General features: G+C 30.3%; 3 protein-coding genes across 3 annotated transcripts in view; all 3 read right to left on the bottom strand.

The window, feature by feature from the left end:
* The window catches only part of LOC126743282 (uncharacterized), a 35500-nt gene extending 34884 nt beyond the window's left edge, over window positions 1-616 (bottom strand). The window contains exons 1-2 of the mRNA XM_050450312.1: window positions 386-616; window positions 110-302 (exon numbers count right to left, since the gene is read on the bottom strand). Coding sequence (XP_050306269.1) covers window positions 110-302; window positions 386-581 — 389 coding nt within the window. The 5' untranslated portion in view covers window positions 582-616. The remainder of the gene's footprint in view (window positions 1-109; window positions 303-385) is intronic.
* A 4378-nt stretch (window positions 617-4994) lies between these two features.
* On the bottom strand, window positions 4995-26121 carry LOC126743281 (uncharacterized). The gene is made up of 8 exons (XM_050450311.1): window positions 25959-26121; window positions 25722-25902; window positions 25471-25666; window positions 18123-18519; window positions 14708-14903; window positions 11303-11429; window positions 10796-10998; window positions 4995-5257 (listed from the first exon to the last, which is right to left on the bottom strand). Exons 1-8 carry the CDS (start codon window positions 25962-25964, stop codon window positions 5061-5063), a joined length of 1503 nt encoding a protein of 500 aa, XP_050306268.1. The 5' UTR covers window positions 25965-26121; the 3' UTR covers window positions 4995-5060.
* LOC126743278 (ejaculatory bulb-specific protein 3-like) lies at window positions 11187-14945 on the bottom strand. Its single transcript, XM_050450308.1, has 2 exons — window positions 14708-14945; window positions 11187-11429 (listed from the first exon to the last, which is right to left on the bottom strand). The coding sequence occupies exons 1-2, from the start codon at window positions 14901-14903 to the stop codon at window positions 11233-11235; spliced, it is 393 nt and encodes a 130-aa protein (XP_050306265.1). The 5' UTR covers window positions 14904-14945; the 3' UTR covers window positions 11187-11232.
* Window positions 26122-26160: the final 39 nt, after the last annotated feature.

The following is a 26160-nucleotide window of genomic DNA, read 5'->3' as shown; positions in this document are numbered from 1 at the left end:
GGGACCAATTATGAAATATTCCTTAAAAAAAACACTTGATATAATAGTCGGATATAAACATTTTATTATACATAGTTGTAACAGGTCCATTTGATCAATCAACTTTTACAATTTAATACCTTCCTTTTTTGCATCTTCTTCATACTTCTTCCTGTATTTTCCAGTGGGATCATATTTGGCTTCCAGCAAATCGTAATAGTCCCTTTTCTCTTCAATGAGGAACTTCAGCACTTTCTTTCCCACTCTTTGTTGGGTGGGGGTGCACTTCTTACAACCGTTCTCCAAACCGTCTGGCAAATGATCTAAAATCAAAAACACAATTAAGAAGAAGCTCTAGCGGGATCATCGTTACGTGTTTTTTGCCTTCAAAGGATGATTATTTTACCTTTTAATTCTTGTCCTGCAGGAGTACACCTGCCTTTGTCCAATAGACAATTCATATAGTTCTTTAACAGTCTCTCGCTATGCAAAATCTCATCGACATCGATATTGTCGTACTTTGAGGTGTACAGGTCTTCAGGACGTGCTATAGCTATCGCTACAACAGCCAGGAAAGCTACAGCCACCAAATACTTATTCATCGTCGACCGCTGATGATAACTGACTGGTCAAATCGATGGTGTTTGTCCAAAGGTGTAATACGAAAGTAATTATTTATAATTTTTCTAATTATTGTAAAATTTGCATTTATTTTGTGCGGTTAAGGTTAAATAGAAGCGACATTAATTGATTGGTTTTTAATGTGCTAATTGGGTCATTTTTTAGGAAATGGTCATGGGTGAAGAAAGGGTGTTTTTTCCTCAATAATTTTATGTATGAACGGGTTTTGTGCCTGAAGGATTTTTTTGTTAATGGCAATTTTGTCTAGGAACGTTTAAGAGTAACTCAATTTGAGAACCTTATTGGAAAATTAGGATATTTGATCACTTAGTTTAGAACCACTTTTAATTTGTTTTACGGCAAAATACAGGGATTCTTGAGGATGGATTTGAGGGTAGAAACGTGATTTTGGTGTCTAGGGCAGTTTTGGTCAAGGCTGTTTCTTTTGCTAATTTTCTTAGCAAATTTCAACTTTTCTTGCCAATATTTTTATAAATGAATTGGAATATTGTTAAAAGGTTTCTGGATAAAGAAAGTCCATTGATTTCCAAATAATTTCATATACGAACGTTTTTTGTACCTCAAAGAATTTTTGAGTTAGAGGCAATTTTGTACAACAAGGTCAAAGAACCACCGAATTTGATGTTTTTGAAATATTCATTGGAAAATAAAGATTTTTTGATCATTACCCAACATTTTCGGTCATAACTTTGGAAGTACTTGAAGGATTTTGAATTTGCTTTTAGGTCAATATTCGGGGATTCCTGAAGATGAATTTGAGGGTAGTAACGCTATTTTGAGCTAAGAATTTTGGTCTGCAAGGCAATTTTGACTGGAGCGACTTTTTGAATAATTCTCTCAGCAAAGTTTGACATTTCTTGACAATAATTTAATAAAATAATTGGAATATCGTAAAAAGGTTTCTAAGCAAAGAAAGTCTATTAACTTCCAAATAATTTCATATACGAACGTTTTTTATACCTCAAAGAATTTTTGAGTAAAAGGCAGTTTTGTCCAACGAGGTCCAAGTCCAAACGCCTTTGACATTTCGACTTATTGGAAAATACAGATTTTTGGTCATTGGTCGACATTTTCGGTCATAACTTTGGAACTACTCAAAGGATTTTAAATTTGTTTTTAGGCCAATATTCAGAAAATCCTAAAGATTAATTTGAGGGTATAAACGTGATTTTCGGTCAATTTTTTTTGGCGTAAAGGGACCATTTTGGTTTGATCAACTTTTTTAATAGTTCTCTCAGTAAGGTATCACTTTTCTTGACAATAATTTAATAAAATAATGAAAATATCGTAAAAAGGTTCCTAAGGAAAGAAAGTCCATTGAATTCCAAATAATTTCATATATGAACGTTTTCTGTATCTCAAAAGGTTTTTAAGTTAAAGGCAATTTCGTCCAACGAGGTCCAAGACCAACTGCCTTTGACATTTCGACTTATTGGAAGATAGCGATTTCTGATCATTAGCCAACATTTTGGGTCATAACTTTGGAACCAGTTGAAGCAATTTAAAATTTTTTTCAAGCCAATATTCAGAGATTCTTGAAGATAAATTTGAGGGTAGAAACGTTATTTTGAGTTAAGAAATTTGACCTGCAGGGCAATTTTCGTTGGAGCAACTTTTTGAATAATTCTCTCAGTAAGGTTTCACTTTTTTTACCAATATTTTAATAAAATAATTGAAATATCATAAAAAGGTTTCTAAGCAAATAAAGTCCATTGATTTCCTAACAATTTAATATATGAACGTTTTTTATACCTCAAAGAATTTTTGAGTAAAAGGCAGTTTTGTCCAACGAGGTCCAAGTCCAAACGCCTTTGACATTTCGACTTATTGGAAAATAGCGATTTTTGGTCATTACCCGATATTTTCGGTCATAACTTGGGAACCACTGAAAGGATTTTGATTTTTTTTTAGGTAATATTCAGGAATTCCTGAAGATTAATTTAAGGGTAAAAACGTGATTTTCTGTCAATAATTTTGTCGTGTTGAGCTATTTTGGTTTGATCAACTTTTTTAATAATTTTTTCAGTAAAATTTCACTTTTCTGGACAATAATTTAATAAAATAATTAAAGGGGTTTCTAAGCGAAGAAAGTCCATTGATTTGCAAACAATTTTATATATGAACGTTTTTTGTGTCTCAAAGAATTTTTGAGTTAAAGGCAATTTTGTCCAACGAGGTTCAAGACCAACCACGTTTGATAGAGATTTTTTGGTCATTACCCGACATTTTCGGTTATAACTTGGGAACCACTTGAAGGATTTTGAATTTGTTTTTAGGTCAATATGCAGGGATTCCTGGAGATTAATTTAAGAGTAGAAACGTGATTTTCGGTCAATAATTTTGTCGTGTAGGGCAATTTTGGTTGGATCAACTTTTTTTATAATTCTCTCAGTAAGGTTTCACTTTTTTTACCAATATTTTAATAAAATAATTAAAATATCATAAAAAAGTTTCTAAGAAAAGAAAGTCCATTGATTTCCAAACAATTTCATATACGAACGATTTTTGTACCTTAAAGAATTTTTGAGTTACAGGCAATTTTGTCCAACGAAGTTCAAGAGCAACCGCGTTTGATATTTCGATTTATTGGTAAATAGAGATTTTTGGTCATTAGTCGACATTTTGGGTCATCACTTTGGAACCACTTGAAGCATTTTAAGTTTATTTCAGGTCAATATTCAGGGATCCCTGATGATGAAATTAAGGGTAGAAACGTCATTTTCGGTTAATAATTTTGGCGTGTAGGGCAATTTTGGTGGGATCATTTTTTTAAATAATTTTCTTAGCAAAGTTTAATTTTTTTTGGCAATAATTTAATAAAATAATTAAAATATCGTAAAAGGCTTCCTAAACAAAGAAAGTCCATTGATTTTCAAACAATTTCATATACGAACGTTTTTTGTACCTCAAAGAATTTTTGAGTTAAAGGCAATTTTGTCCAACGAGGTCCAAGACCAACCGCGTTTGACATTTCCACTTATTGGAAAATAGACATTTTTGGTCATTAGTCGACATTTTGGGTCATAACTTTGTAACCACTTGAAGCATTTTGAATTTAATTTGAGTCAATATTCAGCGATTCCTGAGGATGAAGTTCTGGGTAGAAACGTCATTTCCGGTCAATAATTTTGGCGTGTAGGGCAATTTTGGTTGGATGGAACTTTTTTAATAATTCTCTCAGCAAAGTTTCACTTTTCTTGACAATAATTTAATAAAATAATTAAAATATCGTAAAAGGGTTCCTAAACAAAGAGTCCATTGATTTCCAAACAATTTCATATACGAACGTTTTTTGTACCTCAAAGAATTTTTGAGTTAAAGGCAATTTTGTCCAACGAGGTCCAAGACCAACCGGATTTGACATTTCCACTTACTAGAAAATACAGATTTTTGGTCATTGGCCCATATTTGGGGTCATAACTTTAGAACCATTTGAATTATTATCAATTTTTTTTTAATTCAATATTCAGGGATACCCGAGGATGAATTTGAGGGTAGTAATATGATTCTGGTTTAAGTTTTTTGGCATTTATAGCTATTTTGGTTTAGGATTTTTTTTGGTAATTTTCTCAGCAAATTTTCACTTTTTTTAGCAATATTTTCAAAAATAATTAGAATATTGTTAAAATGTTTTCACACAAAGAAAATTCATTGATTTTCAAATAATTTCATATACGAACGTTTTCTGTACCTCAAAAGGTTTTTGAGTAAGACATATTTTTGTTCAACAAGGTCTAAGACCAACCGAATTTGATGTTTTTAAAACACTTATTCGAACATAGAGATTTTTGGTTATTAGCCGACATTTTGGGTCATAACTTTTGAACCACATAAAATAATTTTAATTTTTTTTCACGCCAAAATTCAGAATTTCCTGAGGATGAATTTAACGGTAGATACGTGATTCTCGGTTAAGAACTTTGATTTAGGGAAACCAAACCTTTTGTAAACAGAATCGTATATATATGTATACATATATACGTATATTCTACAAAATATACCTTGGCCATATACGGTTGATAAATATACCAAAATCAAAAAATCCTTGAATAAATAAATGCATATTTAACGATAATAATATGTGTTGTATTACTTGGGAAGTAACAAAAACATAACCTCAACTGACTTGAAAATGTCCTAAGTAGACTTGAAGCAACCACAAACTACTTCAATGCATGTGATAAGGAAAAAATGACTAAATAACCTTGAAAGACCTGAAAATGCCGGAAAGTAAGAAAAAGTGACTTAAACTTTCAGAAAATTAACTGTGAAGCAAATCGTCTTCAAACGCCTGGAAGTGACACAAATTTAATTGCCTCCACTAACCGACTTTTACTACCTGAAAAATACTATACTAAGTAATAAAATACCAATAACAATTAAACATTTATTAAAATGCTCTCATAATATAAGTAAGTATTTAAACAAATACAAGGGATTTACAAAACGATTCCCTCCTTCCTAAGTTCCTCGGCGTAAGCTTTCTTATAGTTGCCCTGAGGGTCAAATTTGGCCTCCAACTCGTTCCACCATTCCCGTTTGTTCTTTAACAAATGATGGATGATCTTCCTGCTGCCGTTTTTCTGGGCCTCGCTACATTTCGAGCACTGATTTTGTAAGGCGTCCGGTAGATTTTCTATTGAATGAAAAAAATAATTAATCATAAAAACGCGACGTTTAACTACCAGCAAACAGGCCAATTAACAAACGAAACACGTAAATTAGTCAAACAAAAACGGGTTTCTATAATGGACTCGGATGACCTCCCCGTAATACGGCGACATCGTTAAGTCCAAAACTAGTTTGTTAAATGGACTTGAACCCCGTTAATTTGTACTCGCCCATCGCGTTTAATTTCATAATATTCACGTTATTATTTTTATTGAAAATTTAAAAAATACATAATAAATATTGAGGACCGATTGGTCACTGCCCGAATTCGTTATGACGTTTGCGGCTTTTCAATATGCCGCGTCTCTGTCGCGCCCGTTGAAAAAAAGACAAAGCGACAAGAGGCAAAGTGGCCCATGGATGTTTTGGGCGTCCGAACTCGACCCTAATATATTTTTTGTTTAATGCAAGTTATTCATTTTTGTTTTGATTTTTTGAGTGTGTTCCTTTGTTAATATTTATCGTTTCAATTGTGATATATTTTATTTTTTTATATATTAAATTTGGTATTTAGTTTCTATTTTATTTTGAATTCTTGACGTAAGTGTGCATATTGTGTTTTTTGTTTTGTTTTTTTTTTAATTATTTTTTTATTACTGTAGGCGACGCTTAATTTTTTAGTTTTTATTATGTAATTAATTATTATATTAAAATAACGTTTGTAGCTTACGCTAAATAAATAAAGTACATTTTAGAATTTATAATTCAACTTTTTAATTTTGGTTTTTTTAAATTTTTGATTTTTTCCGTTTAGTAATTCCTCTACAATTTTTAATATTTCTGTAATTATTAATTAATTTTTTCCTTCTAATTTTTCTGGTTTTTTTTTGAAAAATTTTTATTTTTTTTTAATTGTCCCAGGGCAATTTGCTCTTTAAGGTAACACTTTAATGGTTAATATCTCATCAATCATTAGGAATATTCTTGCGAAATAAAAAGTATAATACTCAGAAGAATATTCTTGACAAATGATATTTTAAGTCTAAGATTGTCCAAGTAGAAGTTTCAGAGATATTAGTCATTTTTAGTAATGGAGTCTGAGGAAAGTGATTACTCACTTCAAAGTCCAATATCTAATTTATTAATGGGAATATTCTTTTAAAATAAAAACCTTGATATTCAGAAGAACATTCTCAATAAATAATATTTGGGGTTCAAAGTTGTCCAAGTAAAAGTTTCAGACATATTAGTCATTTTTGGCAGTAGTGTCCCAGGGCAATGTTTACTCTTCAAAGTAACCACTCACTTCAAAGTTCAATATCTAATTTATTAATGGGAATATTCTTATAAAATAAAAAGTTTGATATTCAGGAAAATATGTTTAAAAAATAATATACAAAGTTCAAAGTTCTCCAACTTAAAGTTTCAGACATATTAGTCATTTTTGGCAGTAGTGTCCAAGGACAATGTTTGCTCTTTAAAGTAACCACTCACTTTAAAGCTTAATATCTCATCAAACAATTGGAATATTCGTGTGAAATAAAAAGTATAATATTCTTGACAAGTGATATTTTGAGTCTAAGATTGTCCAAGTACAAGTTTCAAAGATATTCGTCATTTTAGTAAAGGAGTCCGAGGGCAAATTATGATCTTCAAGGAGATTACTCAATTCAAGGTCCAGTATCTAATTTATTAATGGGATTATTCGTGTAAAATAAAAAGCATAATATTCAGAAGAATATTCTCGAAAAATGATATTAATGGTTTAAGATTTTCCAAGTATAAGTTTTAAAGATATTCGTCATTTTAGTAAAGAAGTCCGAGGACAAAGTATGATCTTCAAGGTGATTACTCAATTCAAAGTCCAATATCTAATTTATCAATGGGAATATTCTTATAAAATAAAAAGCATAATATTCAGAAGAACATTCTCGAAAAATATTATTTAAGGTTCAAAGTTGTCCACGCAAAAGCTTTAGACGAATTAATTAATTTTCAGACTAGTGTGCAAGGGCAATATTTGCTCGTCAAAGTGATCACTCAATTTAAAGTTTAATATCTTATTAATCATTAGGAATATTCTTATGAAATAAAAAGCATGATATTCAGAAGAATTTTCTTGACCAATGGTATTCTAAGTTTAAAATTGTTTGAGTAAAAGTTTCAGAGATATTGGTCATTTTTAGTAAAGGATTCTTAGGACAAGGTATGATCTTTAAAGTTAATACTCACTTCAAAGTCCAATATCTAATTTATTAGTAGGAATATTTTGATGAAATAAAAACCTTTATATTCAGAAGAATATTCTCGAAAAATAATATTAAGGGTTCAAAGTTGTCCAAGTAACAGTTTCAGAGATATTAGTCATTTTTGGCAGTAGTGTCCAAGGGCAAAGTTTAATTAATTTTAAAATTTTTTTTTCTTTAAGTTACTTTCGATATTATTTTGAATTATTATTTTATTGTTTAAATTTTGTATATCTTTAGAATTTTTTTTTAATTTTTTTATATTTTGAATTTGAAGGAACAAGAAATTATTTATTTAAATTTTGGGCTTTTAAGTAGGCGACGCTTAATTTTTTAGTTTTTATTATGTAATTAAATATTATATGAAAATAACGTTTGTAGCTTACGCTAAATAAATAAAGTACATTTTAGAATTTATAATTCAACTTTTTAATTTTGGTTTTTTTAAATTTTTGATTTTTTCCGTTTAGTAATTCCTCTACAATTTTTAATATTTCTGTAATTATTAATTAATTTTTTCCTTCTAATTTTTCTGGTTTTTTTTTGAAAAATTTTTATTTTTTTTTAATTGTATTTTTTTGTCCCAGGGCAATTTGCTCTTTAAGGTAACACTTTAATGGTTAATATCTCATCAATCATTAGGAATATTCTTGCGAAATAAAAAGTATAATACTCAGAAGAACATTCTTGACAAATGATATTTTAAGTCTAAGATTGTCCAAGTAGAAGTTTCAGAGATATTAGTCATTTTTAGTAATGGAGTCTGAGGAAAGTGATTATTCACTTCAAAGTCCAATATCTAATTTATTAATGGAAATATTATTTTAAAATAAAAACCTTGATATTCAGAAGAACACTCTCAATAAATAATATTTGGAGTTCAAAGTTGTCCAAGTAAAAGTTTCAGACATATTAGTCATTTTTGGCAGTAGTGTCCCAGGGCAATGTTTACTCTTCAAAGTAACCACTCACTTCAAAGTTCAATATCTAATTTATTAATGGGAATATTCTTATAAAATAAAAAGTTTGATATTCAGGAAAATATGTTTAAAAAATAATATACAAAGTTCAAAGTTCTCCAACTTAAAGTTTCAGACATATTAGTCATTTTTGGCAGTAGTGTCCAAGGACAATGTTTGCTCTTTAAAGTAACCACTCACTTCAAAGTTCAATATCTAATTTATTAATGGGAATATTCTTATAAAATAAAAAGTTTGATATTCAGGAAAATATGTTTAAAAAATAATATACAAAGTTCAAAGTTCTCCAACTTAAAGTTTCAGACATATTAGTCATTTTTGGCAGTAGTGTCCAAGGACAATGTTTGCTCTTTAAAGTAACCACTCACTTCAAAGTTCAATATCTAATTTATTAATGGGAATATTCTTATAAAATAAAAAGTTTGATATTCAGGAAAATATGTTTAAAAAATAATATACAAAGTTCAAAGTTCTCCAACTTAAAGTTTCAGACATATTAGTCATTTTTGGCAGTAGTGTCCAAGGACAATGTTTGCTCTTTAAAGTAACCACTCACTTTAAAGCTTAATATCTCATCAAACAATTGGAATATTCGTGTGAAATAAAAAGTATAATATTCTTGACAAGTGATATTTTAAGTCTAAGATTGTCCAAGTACAAGTTTCAAAGATATTCGTCATTTTAGTAAAGGAGTCCGAGGGCAAATTATGATCTTCAAGGAGATTACTCAATTCAAAGTCCAGTATCTTATTTATTAATGGGATTATTCGTGTAAAATAAAAAGCATAATATTCAGAAGAATATTCTCGAAAAATGATATTATTGGTTTAAGATTTTCCAAGTATAAGTTTTAAAGATATTGGTCATTTTTAGTAGTGAAGTCCGAGGACAAGGTATGATCTTCAAGGTGATTACTCAATTCAAAGTCCAATATCTAATTTATCAATGGGAATATTCTTATAAAATAAAAAGCATAATATTCAGAAGAACATTCTCGAAAAATATTATTTAAGGTTCAAAGTTGTCCACGCAAAAGCTTTAGACGAATTAATTAATTTTCAGACTAGTGTGCAAGGGCAATATTTGCTCGTCAAAGTGATCACTCAATTTAAAGTTTAATATCTTATTAATCATTAGGAATATTCTTATGAAATAAAAAGCATGATATTCAGAAGAATTTTCTTGACCAATGGTATTCTAAGTCTAAAATTGTTTCAGTAAAAGTTTCAGAGATATTGGTCATTTTTAGTTAAGGATTCTTAGGACAAGGTATGATCTTTAAAGTTAATACTCACTTCAAAGTCCAATATCTAATTTATTAATAGGAATATTTTTATGAAATAAAAAACTTTATATTCAGAAGAATATTCTCGAAAAATAATATTTAGGGTTCAAAGTTGTCCAAGTAACAGTTTCAGAGATATTAGTCATTTTTGGCAGTAGTGTCCAAGGGCAAAGTTTAATTAATTTTAAATTTTTTTTTTCTTTAAGTTACTTTCGATATTATTTTTAATTATTATTTTATTGTTTAAATTTTTTATATCTTTAGAATTTTTTTTTAATTTTTTTATATTTTGAATTTGAAGGAACAAGAAATTATTTATTTAAATTTTGGGCTTTTAAGTTTTTTAACATTTTGATTTTTCCAGTTTTCAAATTTTTGTTTGTATTGTTGACCTTTTTACTTTTTGTTTCTTATTATATTTCTTTTTGTTTTTCATTGCTCATTTTCTTTTGTTTTTTTTTTGGAAATTTATTTTGTAAAATTTCTCAAATCAAAATTTTCTAAATTATTTTTAATTTTTAATTATTGCTATTTTTCTATGAGAAAATACAATTTTAAAATTAAAAAATTAAAAATAATATATTGATTTAACAAAAAAAATGAAAATTAATTAATAACGCTTCTAAATTACATAACGCGTATTCAACAATTTAACAAGAAAAATAAAAAACCAATAATTCAAGAAAAAATTAACTTCCGAGAAAACAAACAAATTAAACATCAAAAAGCGTTTCGGGTCGAGTTCGGACGCCCAAGAGTTCCAGAGGCAACTACGCCCTTTAGTTCCTTCTCACTTGTTCAATGAGCGAAACAAGGACGGAGCGCACTTATGCATCGCCGAACACCACAAGGGTCCCGGGAACTGACTAATTGGTCTCTAATATTTATTTATTGCAACATAAAAAAAATTAATATATATTTTTTTAAATATTCTAAATAATAAAAAAATTAGTTGGCTCTATTAGTGGGCGTGGCCATCTTTTTTGACATAAAAAATGACAGTTTTGGCATTCAAATGAGCAAAATAATAATAATGATTTTTCAATACTTACTTTTGAGCTCTTCTCCGTCCTTGGTGCATTTCCTCTTGCCCAAGACGCAATCGATATAATTCCTCAGCAATCGGTCGTTCTTCACGATGGCATCTAGATCGACGTTATCGTATTTCGTCGTGTATTTATCGTCAGGTCTACAATAAACAACCCCGCAGAGACCGACCAATAAGAGTACGACGAAACCTTTCATTGCTAAAGATCTTTATGCGACAAACTTTGATCTTTATTTGGTGTCTTCTAAGTGTTACGGCCAGTTTATATAAGAGTTTAAATCATTAACCGAACGGGTCAAGTGGGGATTATGGTCGGTACATTTTTGGCAGGTTTTTGTTGCATCATTAATAATTGATCATTGTCAACGAGGTGCTAACGGGTCATTAATCATAGGTTAAATTGAAAAAGCCTTTATTTATTAATACGCACATGAAAAAATTCTATATTTTAATTCCGGATCTGTCGATCTCGTCCTGGTAAGTTTTCCTGAAAATGTGAGTGGGATCGTACTTGGCCTCCACCTCCAAGAACCAATCCTTCTTGTTTTTCGCTATGTAAGTGATGATTTTTCGCGTTCCGTTCTTTTGGAACTCGCTACATTTTGAGCAATTGTTTTGTAAAGCATCGGGGATGTTTTCTAAAAATTTAAACAACTGAATCAAATATTTTTTCTCTTAAAAGGATGTTAAATAAGAGCAGTTTCATACGTATTTAAATTAAAAAATTCTTAACGCAGAATCATGTTTCTACCCTCAGATTAATCCTCAGGAATAGTTTAATTAAATAGTTTAAGTGGTTTTAAAGTTCTGACACAAAATGTCGGCTAATGATCAAAAATTTATATTTTCCAGTAAGTGGAAATGTCAAATCCGGTTGGTCTTGGACCTCGTTGGACAAAATTGCTTTTAACTCAAAAATTCTTTGAGGTACAAAAAACGTTCGTATATGAAATTGTTTGGAAATCAATGGACTTTCTTTGCTTGGAAACCTTTTTACGATATTTTAATTATTTTATTAAATTATTGTCCAGAAAAATTAAACTTTGCTAAGAAAATTATTTAAAAAAATGATCCAACCAAAATTGCCCTACACGCCAAAATTATTTACCGAAAATCACGTTTTTACTCTTAAATTCATCTTCAGGAATCCCTAAATGTTGACCTAAAATAAATTTAAAATACTTCAAGTGGTTCCAAAGTTATGACCAAGAATGTTGAATAATGACCCAAAATATTAATTTTCCAATAAGTGTTTCATAAATGTGAAATTTGGTTGGTCCTCATTGGATAAAATTGCCTTTAACTCAAAAACCTTTAGAGGTGCAAAAATCGTTCATATATGAAATTGTTTAGAAATCAATGGACTTTTATTGCCTGTAAACCATTTAGCAATATTCCAATTATTTTATAGTTATATTGTCAAGAAAAGTGAAAATTTTCTTAGAAAATTAATAAAAAATTAGTCCCAACTAAAACTGCCCTAAACATCAAAATCTTTGACTCAGAATTAGGTTTCTGCACTTAAATTGATACTCGGCAATCCTTGTGTTATGGTGTAAAAAAATAATAAAAATACTTCAAATGGTTTCAAAGTTATGACCAAAAATATCGAATAATAACCAAAAATCTGTATTTTCCAATAAGTCGATATGTCAAATGCGGTTGGTCTTGGACCTCGTTGGACAAAATTGCCTCTAACTCAAAAATTCTTTGAGGTACAAAAAACGTTCATATATGAAATCGTTTGGAAATCAATGGACTCTCTTTGCTTAGAAACCTTTTTACAATATTTTAATTATTTTATTAAATTATTGTCCAGAAAAATTAAACTTTGCTAAGAACATTATTAAAAAAATGATCCAACCAAAATTGCCCTACACGCCAAAATTATTTACCGAAAATCACGTTTTTACTTTTAAATTCATCTTCAGGAATCCCTCAATATTGACCTAAAATAAATTTAAAATACTTCAAGTGGTTCCAAAGTTATGACCAAGAATGTCGAATAATGACCAAAAATATTAATTTTCCAATAAGTGTTTCATAAATGTGAATTTTGGTTGGTCCTCAATGGATAAAATTGCCTTTAACTCAAAAACTTTTAGAGGTACAAAAATCGTTTATATATGAAATTGTTTAGAAATCAATGGACTTTCATTGCCTAGAAACCGTTTAGCAATATTCCAATTATTTTATATATATATTGTCAAGAAAACTGAAAATTTTATTAAAAAATTAGCCCCAACCAAAACTGCTCTAAACATCAAAATCATAGACTCAGAATTAGGTTTTTGCACTTAAATTGATACTCGGCAATCATTGTATTATGCTGTAAAAAAATATTGAAAATACTTCAAGTGGTTCCAAAATTATGACCAAAAATGTCGAATAATAACCAAAAATCTGTATTTTCCAATAAGTCGATATGTCAAATGCGGTTGGGCTTGGACCTCGTTGGACAAAATTGCCTTTAACTCAAAAATTCTTTGAGGTACAAAAAACGTTCGTATATGAAATTGTTTGGAAATCAATGGACTTTCTTTGCTTAGAAACCTTTTTACGATATTTTAATTATTTTATTGAATTATTGTCCAGAAAAATTAAATTTGCTAAGAAAATTATTTAAAAAAATTTTCCAACCATAATTGCGTTACACGCCAAAATTATTTACCGAAAATCACGTTTTTCTCTTAAATTCATCTTCAGGAATCCCTGAATGTTGACCTAAAATAAATTTAAAATACTTCAAGTGGTTCCAAAGTTATGACCAAGAATGTCGAATAATGACCAAAAATATTAATTTTCCAATAAGTGTTTCATAAATGTGAAATTTGGTTGGTCCTCATTGGATAAAATTGCCTTTAACTCAAAAACCTTTAGAGGTGCAAAAATCGTTCCTATATGAAATTACTTGGAAATCAATGGACTTTCATTGCCTGTAAACCATTTAGCAATATTCCAATTATTTTATAGATATATTGTCAAGAAAACTGAAAATTTTATTAAAAAATTAATAAAAAATTAGCCCCAACCAAAACTGCTCTAAACATCAAAATTCTTGACTCAGAATTAGGTTTCTGCACGTAAATTGATACTCGACAATCCTTGTGTTATGGTGTAAAAAAATAATGAAAATACTTCAAGTGGTTCCAAAGTTATGAACAAAAATGTCCACTAATAACCAAAAATCTGTATTTTCCAATAAGTCGATATGTCAAATGCGGATGGTCTTGGACCTATATTTATATTAATTTTCCAATAAGTGTTTCATAAATGTGAAATTTGGTTGGTCCTTAATGGATAAAATTGCCGTTAACTCAAAAACTTTTAGAGGTACAAAAAACGTTCGTATATGAAATTGTTTGGAAATCAATGGACTTTCTTCGCCTTGAAACCTTTTGACAATATTCTAATTATTTTATGAAAATATTTTCAAGTAAAGTCAAAATTTGCTGAGAAAATTAGCAAGAAAAATAGTCCTAACCAAAACTGCTCTAAACATCAAAATCCTTAATCCACAATCACGTTTCTACCCGCAAATTTATCTTCAGGAATCCCTAAATTGTGGAGAAAAAAAAATTGACAATGCTTCAAGTAGTTCCAAAGTTATGGCCAAATATGTCGCTCAATATTCAAAAATCTTTATTTTCCAGTAAGTGTTTCAAAAATGTCAAATTAAAGAGTATAGAACCGAGAATATTTAACATAGAAAAAAACGGTTTACACTTTCTTAATCCAACTTTTCAAGATCCACTTACAACAAGTGTCAAAATAATGACGTTTGACAAACTGCCACCGTTTTGACACTTCAATCGACAAAATCTTAGTAACTACTTGACCAAAGTATATCATGTAATACCTAAAATTTCTTAAAATTTCATCCAATAAAATTTAAAAAAATCCTTAATTTACATACTTTTTAACTCGGCTCCCTCCTTGGTACACCTGCCCCTGTCCATAATACAATCCATATAATTCCTCAGCAGCCTCTCGTTCCTTATAATCGAGTCGATGTCCACGTTATCGTATTTCGTCGTGTACTTTTGAGGCACTGCCCCACCATAACAGACGCAACACAGCCCCACAAAGACTAAAATGGCCGAATGTTTCATCTTGAAAGAACTGATTGGTAAGTATTAGTGAAGCGTGAGTAGCAGCATCTTTTATATACACATATACTGGTTTGGAAAAAAGGACCTAAATGAATAAAGAAGAAGAGGTTTTAAGATAGGGTCCTAAGAAGCCAACGAGGCAGGGTCGCACTTAAAGAAATTTGTTAATTATCCTGTCGGCTCGTTATATTGCAGAAATAATTTTTTTGATATATTACTTCTGAAATATTGTTACAACATTACAGTAACATTGCATTTAAAATATAACAAATATAATATTACACGTTTATTGCTACAATATTGCGAAGTTAATAATGCACATATGTAGTAATTATTGTAATATTGTTGCAATATTTCATTATTGTTGACAATGCAATATATTAGTGTAATGTTGCATGTGTATTGCAAGCACACTATTGCTGTAATATTGTTTATATAAAATTCCAGCAATATTTCATTTCAATGTGTATTTTAATATTTCATCTGCAATATTGCGTATATACTGTTAACTTTATTTGCACCTGCAATACTTTTGCAATATTCAATAACCGTCACAAATGCGATATATATCACTGAAATTCGATGTGTAATATTGCAGCCGTATCGCTCATGTAAGATATTTAATGATTGATTAAAAAGCTGATTAATTTCACAGATATCTGCTAAATTTTTCAAAACAAATGTTTATTAAGTGGGTTTCAATGAAATATAATACTAATAATCGAAATATATAGATAGTACAACTATATTTATTATTATCCAGGTGTGTAAATATACAAATACAGGGTGTTTCCTAAATACGGTACGAAACTATACAGGATGAATCGTTAGGTCGTTTTATGAAAAAAAGTTCCTATGAACGTATGTCGGGAGTTGCTTTGTTTCTGAGATACAGGGCGATGAAGGTTCAAAAAAATAACGGTATTTTAAAAATACTATAACTATCCTTAAACCGATTTGGTCGAAATTTGGTGCAGTTATTTGAAGTTGTAAGACGCTTATTTAGCTGTAACTAGATTGAAGTTATTAGGTTTAGTGGCGTGTCAGTGGGCACCACATGCTTATTGTTGAGAAAAAAACATGGCCAATAATTGTTTTGCAGCTTTTTATTTATTTTTGTATTTAAGCAACTAGAAATACAACTTTTTCGTATCTTATATTAACTTCATATCTGGCTTTGTTTTCGAAAAAAAAAATTTAAGTATCTTTAACTCATTCTAAAAATTATCCATGGACGACAACATGAAATAAAAACCAATTAATTCGATAAACGATTTCGACCTTAAAGTAAATGAACAAAATGCCCACCTTCTGATAAAATACACGACTGCAAACGATTTGTCATTGAATGTCTGACACGCCAAAAATACCTGCAGTATCCCTTATGATATTGCAATTGACAAGTATCCGATTCCTCAAGTCATTCACATCTAGAACAGGAGTTTTATAAACAAGAGCCTTCAGATGGCCCCATAAATAGTAATCCAGGGGATTCATATCAGGACTGCGAGCCGGCCAATTTTGAGGTCCTTCACGTCCAATCCAGCAATTAGGGTAGGTGACGTTGAGATACTGACGAGCAAGAACACTGAAATGAGCTGGAGCCCCGTCGTGCATAAACCACATGTTGACTCTTACTTGTAGGGGTACTTCTTCTAATAAAGTGGGTAAATGGTGTTGCAAGAAATCCGTGTAGGATTCACCTGTTAATCTTGTCGGTAAAAAAAATGGGCCAATTAGGTAGTCACCAATAATTCCTATCCAAACGTTCAGCGAAAATTGTTGCTGAAAATGAGTTTCTCTAATAACGTGGGGATTTTCGTCGGCCAAAAAATGATCATTGTGGAAGTTCATAATAGCATCTCTTGAAAAATTTGCCTCGTCCGTAAATAAAATATTTGGTAGGAAATTATTATTGTAATCAACCACCTGCAAAACATTAATCTTGGATGAAAATCCCGAGGCAGTAGAGCTTGTACACGCTGTATGTGATATGGATGCAGGAGGTTTCTTTTTAGAACTTTCCAAACGGTTTTTGAACTGACTTCAAGCTGCAGTGCAATCTTCCTGATACTATTGGAAGGATCTTCTTCTATCGCATCAAGTATAGCTTCTTCCAGTTCAGGCGTTGTTATAGTTTCTGGTCTTCAACCACCCATATTTTTATTAAAACTCCCAGTTTCACATAATCTTGCATGTAGTTTTCTAAATGTTTTTGCACATGGAATTACTCTGTTAGGATATCTGTCCTTTTTGTTCAAGAAATTTACAAATTAATACTTACATATTAGTAAACATTATTATTATTATAAATTCTTACAGGTTTAAATTGCACCTAGGTAAGCATACCTGTGTGTGCAATAAATAAATATTGTATAACGAATTGGATCAAAATTGGCATCTATATAATATGTAAATATCAAAACAAATTAATTATTTTACACGAAAATAGCGTACTACATACTTATTGATGTATTAGAGAAACTTCAAAAAAAAGCTTAAGTTATTACAAATAAATTGTTTGACATTTTTAGTAAAAAGTTTTTTGTTTTTTAAATTCTTGATATCTAGTGGAATTAGGTTGTAAAATTTGGGTGCTAAATAGGAGGCAAATCTGAGATTGAGATTTCTTTTTGATGAAGGTATTTTTAAGTGTTTGTTAATGTTTTGCCTAGTGTTGTGTTTGTGTTGTATAAAATTTGTTTTAATCCAATCTTTTAAATAAGTAAATTTACAAAGAGACAATACGTACAGTGCACGAATACTGCAGGTTTCAGTAGAGTAAAGGTGAGAGGTTGGAAACAGTCTTGCTTTTTTAAAAATAACTTTAAGAATATAGTTTTGACTAGTCCTTAGCTGTTCTAGATTGCTAGAATACATACCGCCCCACACCAACATCCTATAGGCAAGTAATGGTTCAACAAATGCTTTATATGTCATAAAAATTGTTTTTTTGTTTAATATTTCACGCAAAATATAAAATTTTGGAATTAAGCTTCTTATTTTATTCCGCAAATATAGCACATGTTGATCCCACTTTAGGTGTAAATCAATTACTATACCCAGGTATTTTATTGACTTAGTTTCTTTAATTCGTGATGTGTTGTTTATTTCTATTGAACTATAATCCGGACGGTTCGCTTCGGTTAGTGAAAAAGCCATATAGCAAGTTTTGTCTATGTTAAGTGATAGTTTAAATGTGTCAAAATAATTTTTTACAACTTCAAAATCGGCCTTAAGTTTTTCTTTAGCATCAAACCACGAGTTTCCCCAAAAAATAATGGCGGTGTCATCTGCATATGCAAAAATTTTTGCGTTTAGTATGTTTAGTTCACACAAGGAATTAATATAAATATTAAAAAGTGTTGGACCCAGGACGGTTCCCTGCGGTACTCCACATGTTATAGTTTCCGCCTCACTAATAACGCTTCCAATCTTTACATGCTGCGTTCGACCAGAAAGGTAGCTGGCAAAGACATCCAACACAGAGCCACGCACCCCATATGACTCCAATGTTTGAAGGAGTATGGTATGCGACACCGTGTCGAATGCTTTAGCTAGATCCAGAAATAATACCAAACATTTATCTCCATCATCAAGTGTTTGTGCTATATGGCTAGTTAAATTAAATAATGCATCGTTCGTGCTTACTCCCGGGATAAAACAAAATTGATTTTGTGATAAGAGATTGTTGGCAGTAAGAAAATTAACCAATCTCTCGTTAAGACACTTTTCAAATATTTTGGCTATATTTGATATGACACTTATAGGTCGGTAGTTTGTTATGTCTTCTTTGTTGCCATTCTTAAAAATTGGTGTAACATGTGCCAGTGGGCCCGCTAGGAATGTATGCAATAACTTAATGATAGAGGTAGAAATATCATCTGGCCCCGCTGAACAACGATTCTTTAAATTATTAATATATTTTATAAGCTCATTACTATTTGTAGGTTTAAGAAACATAGAAAATTGTAAATTTGGTACTGAATTAAATGGTTGTGTGGGGTTAGGAATTTTTTCATACATTTTCTTTCCAATATTAGTAAAGAACTTGTTACTTTGTTTCGCTATTTCTTTCGGAGCTGTAATAATTGAGTTATTTATATTCAATTTATTAATTGTTTCTTTTGGTTTGTATCCTTCTGTAGCATCTTTTATTATTTTATAAAGCTTTCTTAGGTCTTGTGAATTATTATTTATTTTATTTTTATAATATTCATTTTTAGCCGTTTTTATTATTTTATTTAGAGTATTTCGATAGTTTTTATATTGTGCTTGTCTTTCATTGGAAAAATTATTTTTAAGTTCATTTTTCATTTTGTCTCGTTTTTTAATTGATGTTATAATTGCCAAAGTTATCCAGGGTTTTAGTTTTTTATATTTTTTGCTTGGAACTGTAATTAATTCAGATTACTTGATAATCGATATTAATGAGTTAATTATAAAATCAAAAACTGGTATGGGATTATCAAAGGAAAATACACAGTCCCATCAGTTTATGTTACTTGCAAGTAGTTTTAACTTATTTAAATCAATTTTTTTAAAGTTGGTAAGATTACAGACCGAATTAACATTACTTGTGTTTGCATTGGTAAATTTGGTAAAATTGCATCCTGGTAAATTCTTCGTGCTTCTTCCGCATTTCCATTTGCTAATCCATAAATAAAGTCGGTCATTTCATGACCATGCATGTCGGTCATTTCATGGTTAGTAAAATTATTCATGATGGAGTAATGAATCACTGCTAATTGACAGCTGAATTTTACTTATAGCAATTCTATCACTGTCAGCTGGTCTTCAAAGCAGGTAGGTACAAAGGAGGTACTTGAATGGACTTGCCAATTATTTGTCATAAGAAGCAATGTATTTGTTATTTTGTTGTATTTCAAAAATCTGATAATAAAAATCGTAGTAGTTGAATGTTCATAATCATAGTAAACAAGACTCAAGAGACCAAAAAGTCGTGCATTGGAGGGTGGACATTTTGCTCATGTACTTTAAGGTCGAAATTGTTTATCGAATTAATTCGTTTTTATTTCATGTTGTCGTCCATGGATAATTTTTAGAATAAGTTAAAGATACTTTAAATTTTTTTTCTCGAAAACAAAGCCAGATATGAAGATAATAAGATAAGATACGAAAAAGTTGTATTTTTAGTTGCTTAAATACAAAAATAAATAAAAAGCTGCAAAACAATTATTGACCTTGTTTTTTTCTCAACAATAAGCATGTGGTGCCCACTGACACGCCACTGGACCTAATAATTTCAATATAGTTACAGCTTAATAAGCGTCTTATAACTTCAAATAACTGCACCAAATTTTAACCAAATCGGTAGTTATAGTATCTTTAAAATTCCGTTATTTTTTTGAACCTTCATCGCCCTGTATATCAGAAACAAAGCAACTTCCGACATACGTTCATAGGAACTTTTTTTCATAAAACGACCTAACGATTCACCCTGTATAGTTTCGTACCATAGTTAGGAAACATCCTGTATATTCAACAAAAAACGCAATTACTTATATTACACAATTTACAAACTTTATTCCTAAACTAATTGATAATATTCTAATTGGCACTCATACAACTTAATTCATGCTCACTGTGTGAAGAATGGGAAAAGTGACGTAATTAAAAAGCTCTCGATTATGGACATCACTGTATAACAACAGGGCCTTGATTCACAATTTATGTTTTTCTTCCTATCCATTAAAATGAAGTATATACTTAAATATATTGTGTTCTTAACACATATATATACAGATGTATATATATTTATCAAACACAAATTCCTGTATGTTTTACTCTCTTATAATAAATGACTTTATCCCAATATATGCATCAATATAAATCAAAGATATAAGTAATATTACGTGAGTATTACTACAATACAGCACATACATTAATGCAATATTACAGTAACATACCCCATGAAATATTGCTATAATGTTTCAGCAATGTTACGAATGCAACGAAAAAAGCGGACATTAAAACATTGCTGCAAGACGCAATGTTGCAGATGTAATATTCCTGCAATATAATTTTTCGGGAGGGTAGATAGACAATATCTGGATTAACCAGGAGGAGCTTCAGTGGAGTCTGGATTAGTTATTAGTGTGCTTAAGGTGAAAAGTCAGTTTAGCTGGTAGAGAAGTCTAATATCGTTTCAGTTTTTTGCATTAAGGTTTTAGATAATCCTGACCATACTTAATGGTTCTTATTACAATTAAATCAAAGTAATAGAGTCCAAGTTCACCGTCTTGCTTAAAATCGGTCTAATGGTTAAAATAAACTGAAACAGCGAAAAAATGAAAATTTATTACGAACTTGACAGACCATTGGACCCTGACCTGGTAATGTTAGTAAACGAGTCCGCTGAAACCGACTCATTTATTATACCAGGTGGAGGAGAAGGAAAAAATTAATCGCACCTGACGTCATTCCGCTATACCCGTTCCCGATGACCATTTAATTTGCATAATTTCATTAGGGGAATTTCGCAAATAATTATAAACTTGTTATTTGTTTTTTTTTCTTTTAATAGTCGTATACAGTGTAATACAATATAGGGTAGACATAATATATGCAAACTCACTGATCAAGATCATCTGTTCTGAAACTATATCCAAAATATTCATTTAGTATAGAAGCTGCAAAGAAAAGAGTAGAAGTTTACAGTGTAATTGCTTACAATTAATGACATAATACGGTATAAGTGTACATATAAGGAATTTAGCAGAACTGCCATAGCTATCCGATTGTGTAAGCCAGAATCTACCTTAGGTGGTTCCAAATTCTAGTCCTAAAATGTCGGCTAATGATCAAAATCTTTATTTTCCAATTAGTGGTTCAAAAAGGTCAAATTCGGTTGGTTTTGAACCTTGTTGGGCGAAATTGCCTCTAACTCAAAGACCATTTGAGGTACAAAAATGGCTCGTATACGAAATTGGTTCAGATGAATCCTTAAGAATCTCTGTATTTTGACGTGTAAATAAAATTTAAATAGTTTAAGTGGTTTTAAAGTTATAACCCAAAATGTCGGCTAATTATCAAAAATTTCTATTTTCCAGTAAGTCGATATATCAAATGCGGTTAGTCTTGGACCTCGTTGGACAAAATTGCCTTTAACTCAAAAATTCTTTGAGGTACAAAAGACGTTCGTATATGTAATTGTTTGGAAATCAATGGACTTTCATTGCCTGTAAACCATTTAGGAATATTCCAATTATTTTATAGATATATTGTCAAGAAAACTGAAAATTTTATTAAAAAATTAGCCCTAACCAAAACTGCTCTAAACATTAAAATCGTTGACTCAGAATTAGGTTTCTGCACTTAAATTGATACTCGGCAATCCTTGTATTATGCTGTAAAAAAATATTGAAAATACTTCAAGTGGTTCCAAAATTATGACCCAAAATGTCGGCTAATGACCAAAAATTTATATTTTCCAATAAGTCGATATGTTAAATGCGGTTGGTCTTGGACATCGTTGGACAAAATTGCCTTTAACTCAAAAATTCTTTGAGGTACAAAAAACGTTCGTATATGAAATTGTTTGGAAATCAATGGACTCTCTTTGCTTAGAAACCTTTTTACGATATTTTAATTATTTTATTAAATTATCGTCCAGAAAAATTAAACTTTGCTAAGAAAATTATTAAAAAAAATGATCCAACTAAAATTGCCCTAAACGCTAAAATTATTTACCGAAAATCACGTTTTTCTCTTAAATTCATCTTCAGGAATCCCTGAATGTTGACCTAAAATAAATTTAAAATACTTCAAGTGGTTCCAAAGTTATGACCAAGAATGTTGAATAATGACCAAAAATATTAATTTTCCAATAAGTGTTTCATGTGAAATTTGGTTGGTCCTCATTGGATAAAATTGCCTTTAACTCAAAAACTTTATAACTTACAAAAATCGTTCATACATGAAATTGCTTGGAAATCAATGGACTTTCATTGCCTGTAAACCATTTTGCAATATTCCAATTATTTTATAGATATATTGTCAAGAAAATTGAAAATTTTCATAGAAAGTTAATAAAAAATTAGCCCCAGCCAAAACTGCTCTAAACATCAAAATCCTTGACTCAGAATTAGGTTTCTGCACTTAACTTGATACTCGGCAATCCTTGTGTTATGATGTAAAAAAATAATGAGAATACTTCAAGTGGTTCCAAAGTTATGACCAAAAATGTCGAATAATAACCAAAAATCTGTATTTTCCAATAAGTCGATATGTCAAAAGCGGATGGTCTTGGACCTCGTTGGACAAAATTGCCTTTAACTCAAAAATTCTTTGAGGTACAAAAAACGTTCATATATGTAATTGTTTGGAAATCAATGGACTCTCTTTGCTTAGAAACCTTTTTACGATATTTTAATTATTTTATTAAATTATCGTCCAGAAAAATTAAACTTTGCTAAGAAAATTATTAAAAAAAATGATCCAACCAAAATTGCCCTACACGCCAAAATTATTTACCGAAAATCACGTTTTTACTCCTAAATTCATCTTCAGGAATCCCTGAATATTGACCTAAAACAAATTTAAAATACTTCGAGAGGTTCCAAAGTTATGACCCAAAATGTCGAATAATGACCAAAAATATTAATTTTCCAATAAGTGTTTCATAAATGTTAATTTTGGTTGGTCCTCAATGGATAAAATTGCCTTTAACTCAAAAACTTTATAACTTACAAAAATCGTTCATATATGAAATTGCTTGGAAATCAATGGACTTTCATTGCCTGTAAACCATTTAGCAATATTCCAATTATTTTATAGATATATTGTCAAGAAAACTGAAAATTTTATTAAAAAATTAGCCCTAACCAAAACTGCTCTAAACATCAAAATCGTTGACTCAGAATTAGGTTTCTGCACTTAAATTGATACTCGGTAATCCTTGTGTTATGGTGTAAAAAAATAATGAGAATACTTCAAGTGGTTCCAAAGTTATGACCAAAAATGTCGAATAATAACCAAAAATCTGTATTTTCCAATAAGTCGATATGTCAAATGCGGATGGTCTTGGACCTCGTTGGACAAAATTGCCTTTAACTCAAAAATTCTTTGAGGTACAAAAAATGTTCGTATATGAAATCGTTTGGAAATCAATGGACTTTCTTTGCTCAGAAACCTTTTTACGATATTTTAATTATTTTATTAAATTATCGTGCAGAAAAATTAAACTTTGCTAAGAAAATTATTTAAAAAAATGATCCAACCAAAATTGCCCTACACGCCAAAATTATTTACTGAAAATCACGTTTTTACTCTTAAATTCATCTTCAGGAATCCCTGAATGTTGACCTAAAATAAATTTTAAATACTTCAAGTGGTTCCAAAGTTATGACCAAGAATGTTGAATAATGACCAAAAATATTAATTTTCCAATAAGTGTTTCATAAATGTGAAATTTGGTTGGTCCTCATTGGATAAAATTGCCTTTAACTCAAAAACTTTATAACTTACAAAAATCGTTCATACATGAAATTGCTTGGAAATCAATGGACTTTCATTGCCTGTAAACCATTTTGCAATATTCCAATTATTTTATAGATATATTGTCAAGAAAAGTGAAAATTTTCTTAGAAAGTTAATAAAAAATTAGCCCCAGCCAAAACTGCTCTAAACATCAAAATCCTTGACTCAGAATTAGGTTTCTGCACTTAAATTGATACTCGGCAATCCTTGTGTTATGATGTAAAAAAATAATGAGAATACTTCAAGTGGTTCCAAAGTTATGACCAAAAATGTCGAATAATAACCAAAAATCTGTATTTTCCAATAAGTCGATATGTCAAAAGCGGATGGTCTTGGACCTCGTTGGACAAAATTGCCTTTAACTCAAAAATTCTTTGAGGTACAAAAAACGTTCATATATGTAATTGTTTGGAAATCAATGGACTCTCTTTGCTTAGAAACCTTTTTACGATATTTTAATTATTTTATTAAATTATCGTCCAGAAATATTAAACTTTGCTAAGAAAATTATTTAAAAAAATGATCCAACCAAAATTGCCCTAAACGCTAAAATTATTTACCGAAAATCAAGTTTTTACTCTTAAATTCATCTTCAGGAATCCCTGAATGTTGACCTAAAATAAATTTAAAATACTTCAAGTGGTTCCAAAGTTTTGACCAAAAATGTCGAATAGTGACCAAAAATATTAATTTTCCAATAAGTATTTAAAAAATGTGAAATTTGGTTGGTCCTCATTGGATAAAATCGCCTTTAACTCAAAAACCTTTAGAGGCACAAAAATCGTTCATATATGAAATTGCTTGGAAATCAATGGACTTGCATTGCCTGTAAGAATTTTATAATTAAAAAAATAAAGCAATACTTGAAAAATTAAAATGAATATCTCAACTGGTCCAAAAATTGCAAAAAACGAACACAACTTTTAAAAATGAATTTTTTATTTGTAATGTTGAACACATCTTATTTAATTTTTTCGCCATTAAATAAACACACTATCCTAATCAAGACCTCTTTATTGCAACCATATATTAACATAAACCTACTAAATAACTCATCAAAACACACTACAAATTAATTCCGTCCTTCTTCAACTCCTCCCTGTAAGTCTTCTTGTACGAACCCTCTTTGTCGTATTTTTCCTCCAACTGTTTCCACCAATCCGGTTTGTTATCGATCAAGTGACGCATGATTTTCCTACTTCCCTTCTTCTGAGTTTCACTACATTTTGAGCATTCGGTATGAAGGGCATCCGGAAGAACCCCTGGAAAATAGAAAACCGGTTCTCTCTCACTCTTACATCAACTTTCCGTACTCACTTTTCAACTCGGCACCATCGGGGGTACATTTGCCTTTCTCCAACAGGCAATTGACGTAGTTCTTCATTAACCTGTCGCTCTTGATGATCTCCTCAAGGTCCACGTTGTCATATTTCGTGGTGTACTTCGACTCCTCACCTAAAACTATGCCCAGAACGGCCGCGCAGAACAAAAATGAAATCTGAAAATTTAATAATTAAATCGCAATCGATGGAACACCCTTGCTAAGAAACGCACCTTCATGACCGCGAGATTTTCTATATAAGAGTAATAACGAAACAATTGCGGTAAAATGGTGTTATTTGAATATTTATATCTTGGAAAAAGGGATTCGGGTGGGGAAGAAAGAATGCAGTTTTAATACGCTTATTTAGACTTATAATAGTGATTGTTATGTAACGATTATTAAGTGAGATCAATTATGTAGACAAAGAAGTCG

The sequence above is a fragment of the Anthonomus grandis genome, chromosome 12 (assembly GCF_022605725.1).
Source record: "Anthonomus grandis grandis chromosome 12, icAntGran1.3, whole genome shotgun sequence".
NCBI classification, from domain to species: domain Eukaryota; kingdom Metazoa; phylum Arthropoda; class Insecta; order Coleoptera; family Curculionidae; genus Anthonomus; species Anthonomus grandis.
This window is presented reverse-complemented; position numbering and strand designations above follow the sequence as displayed.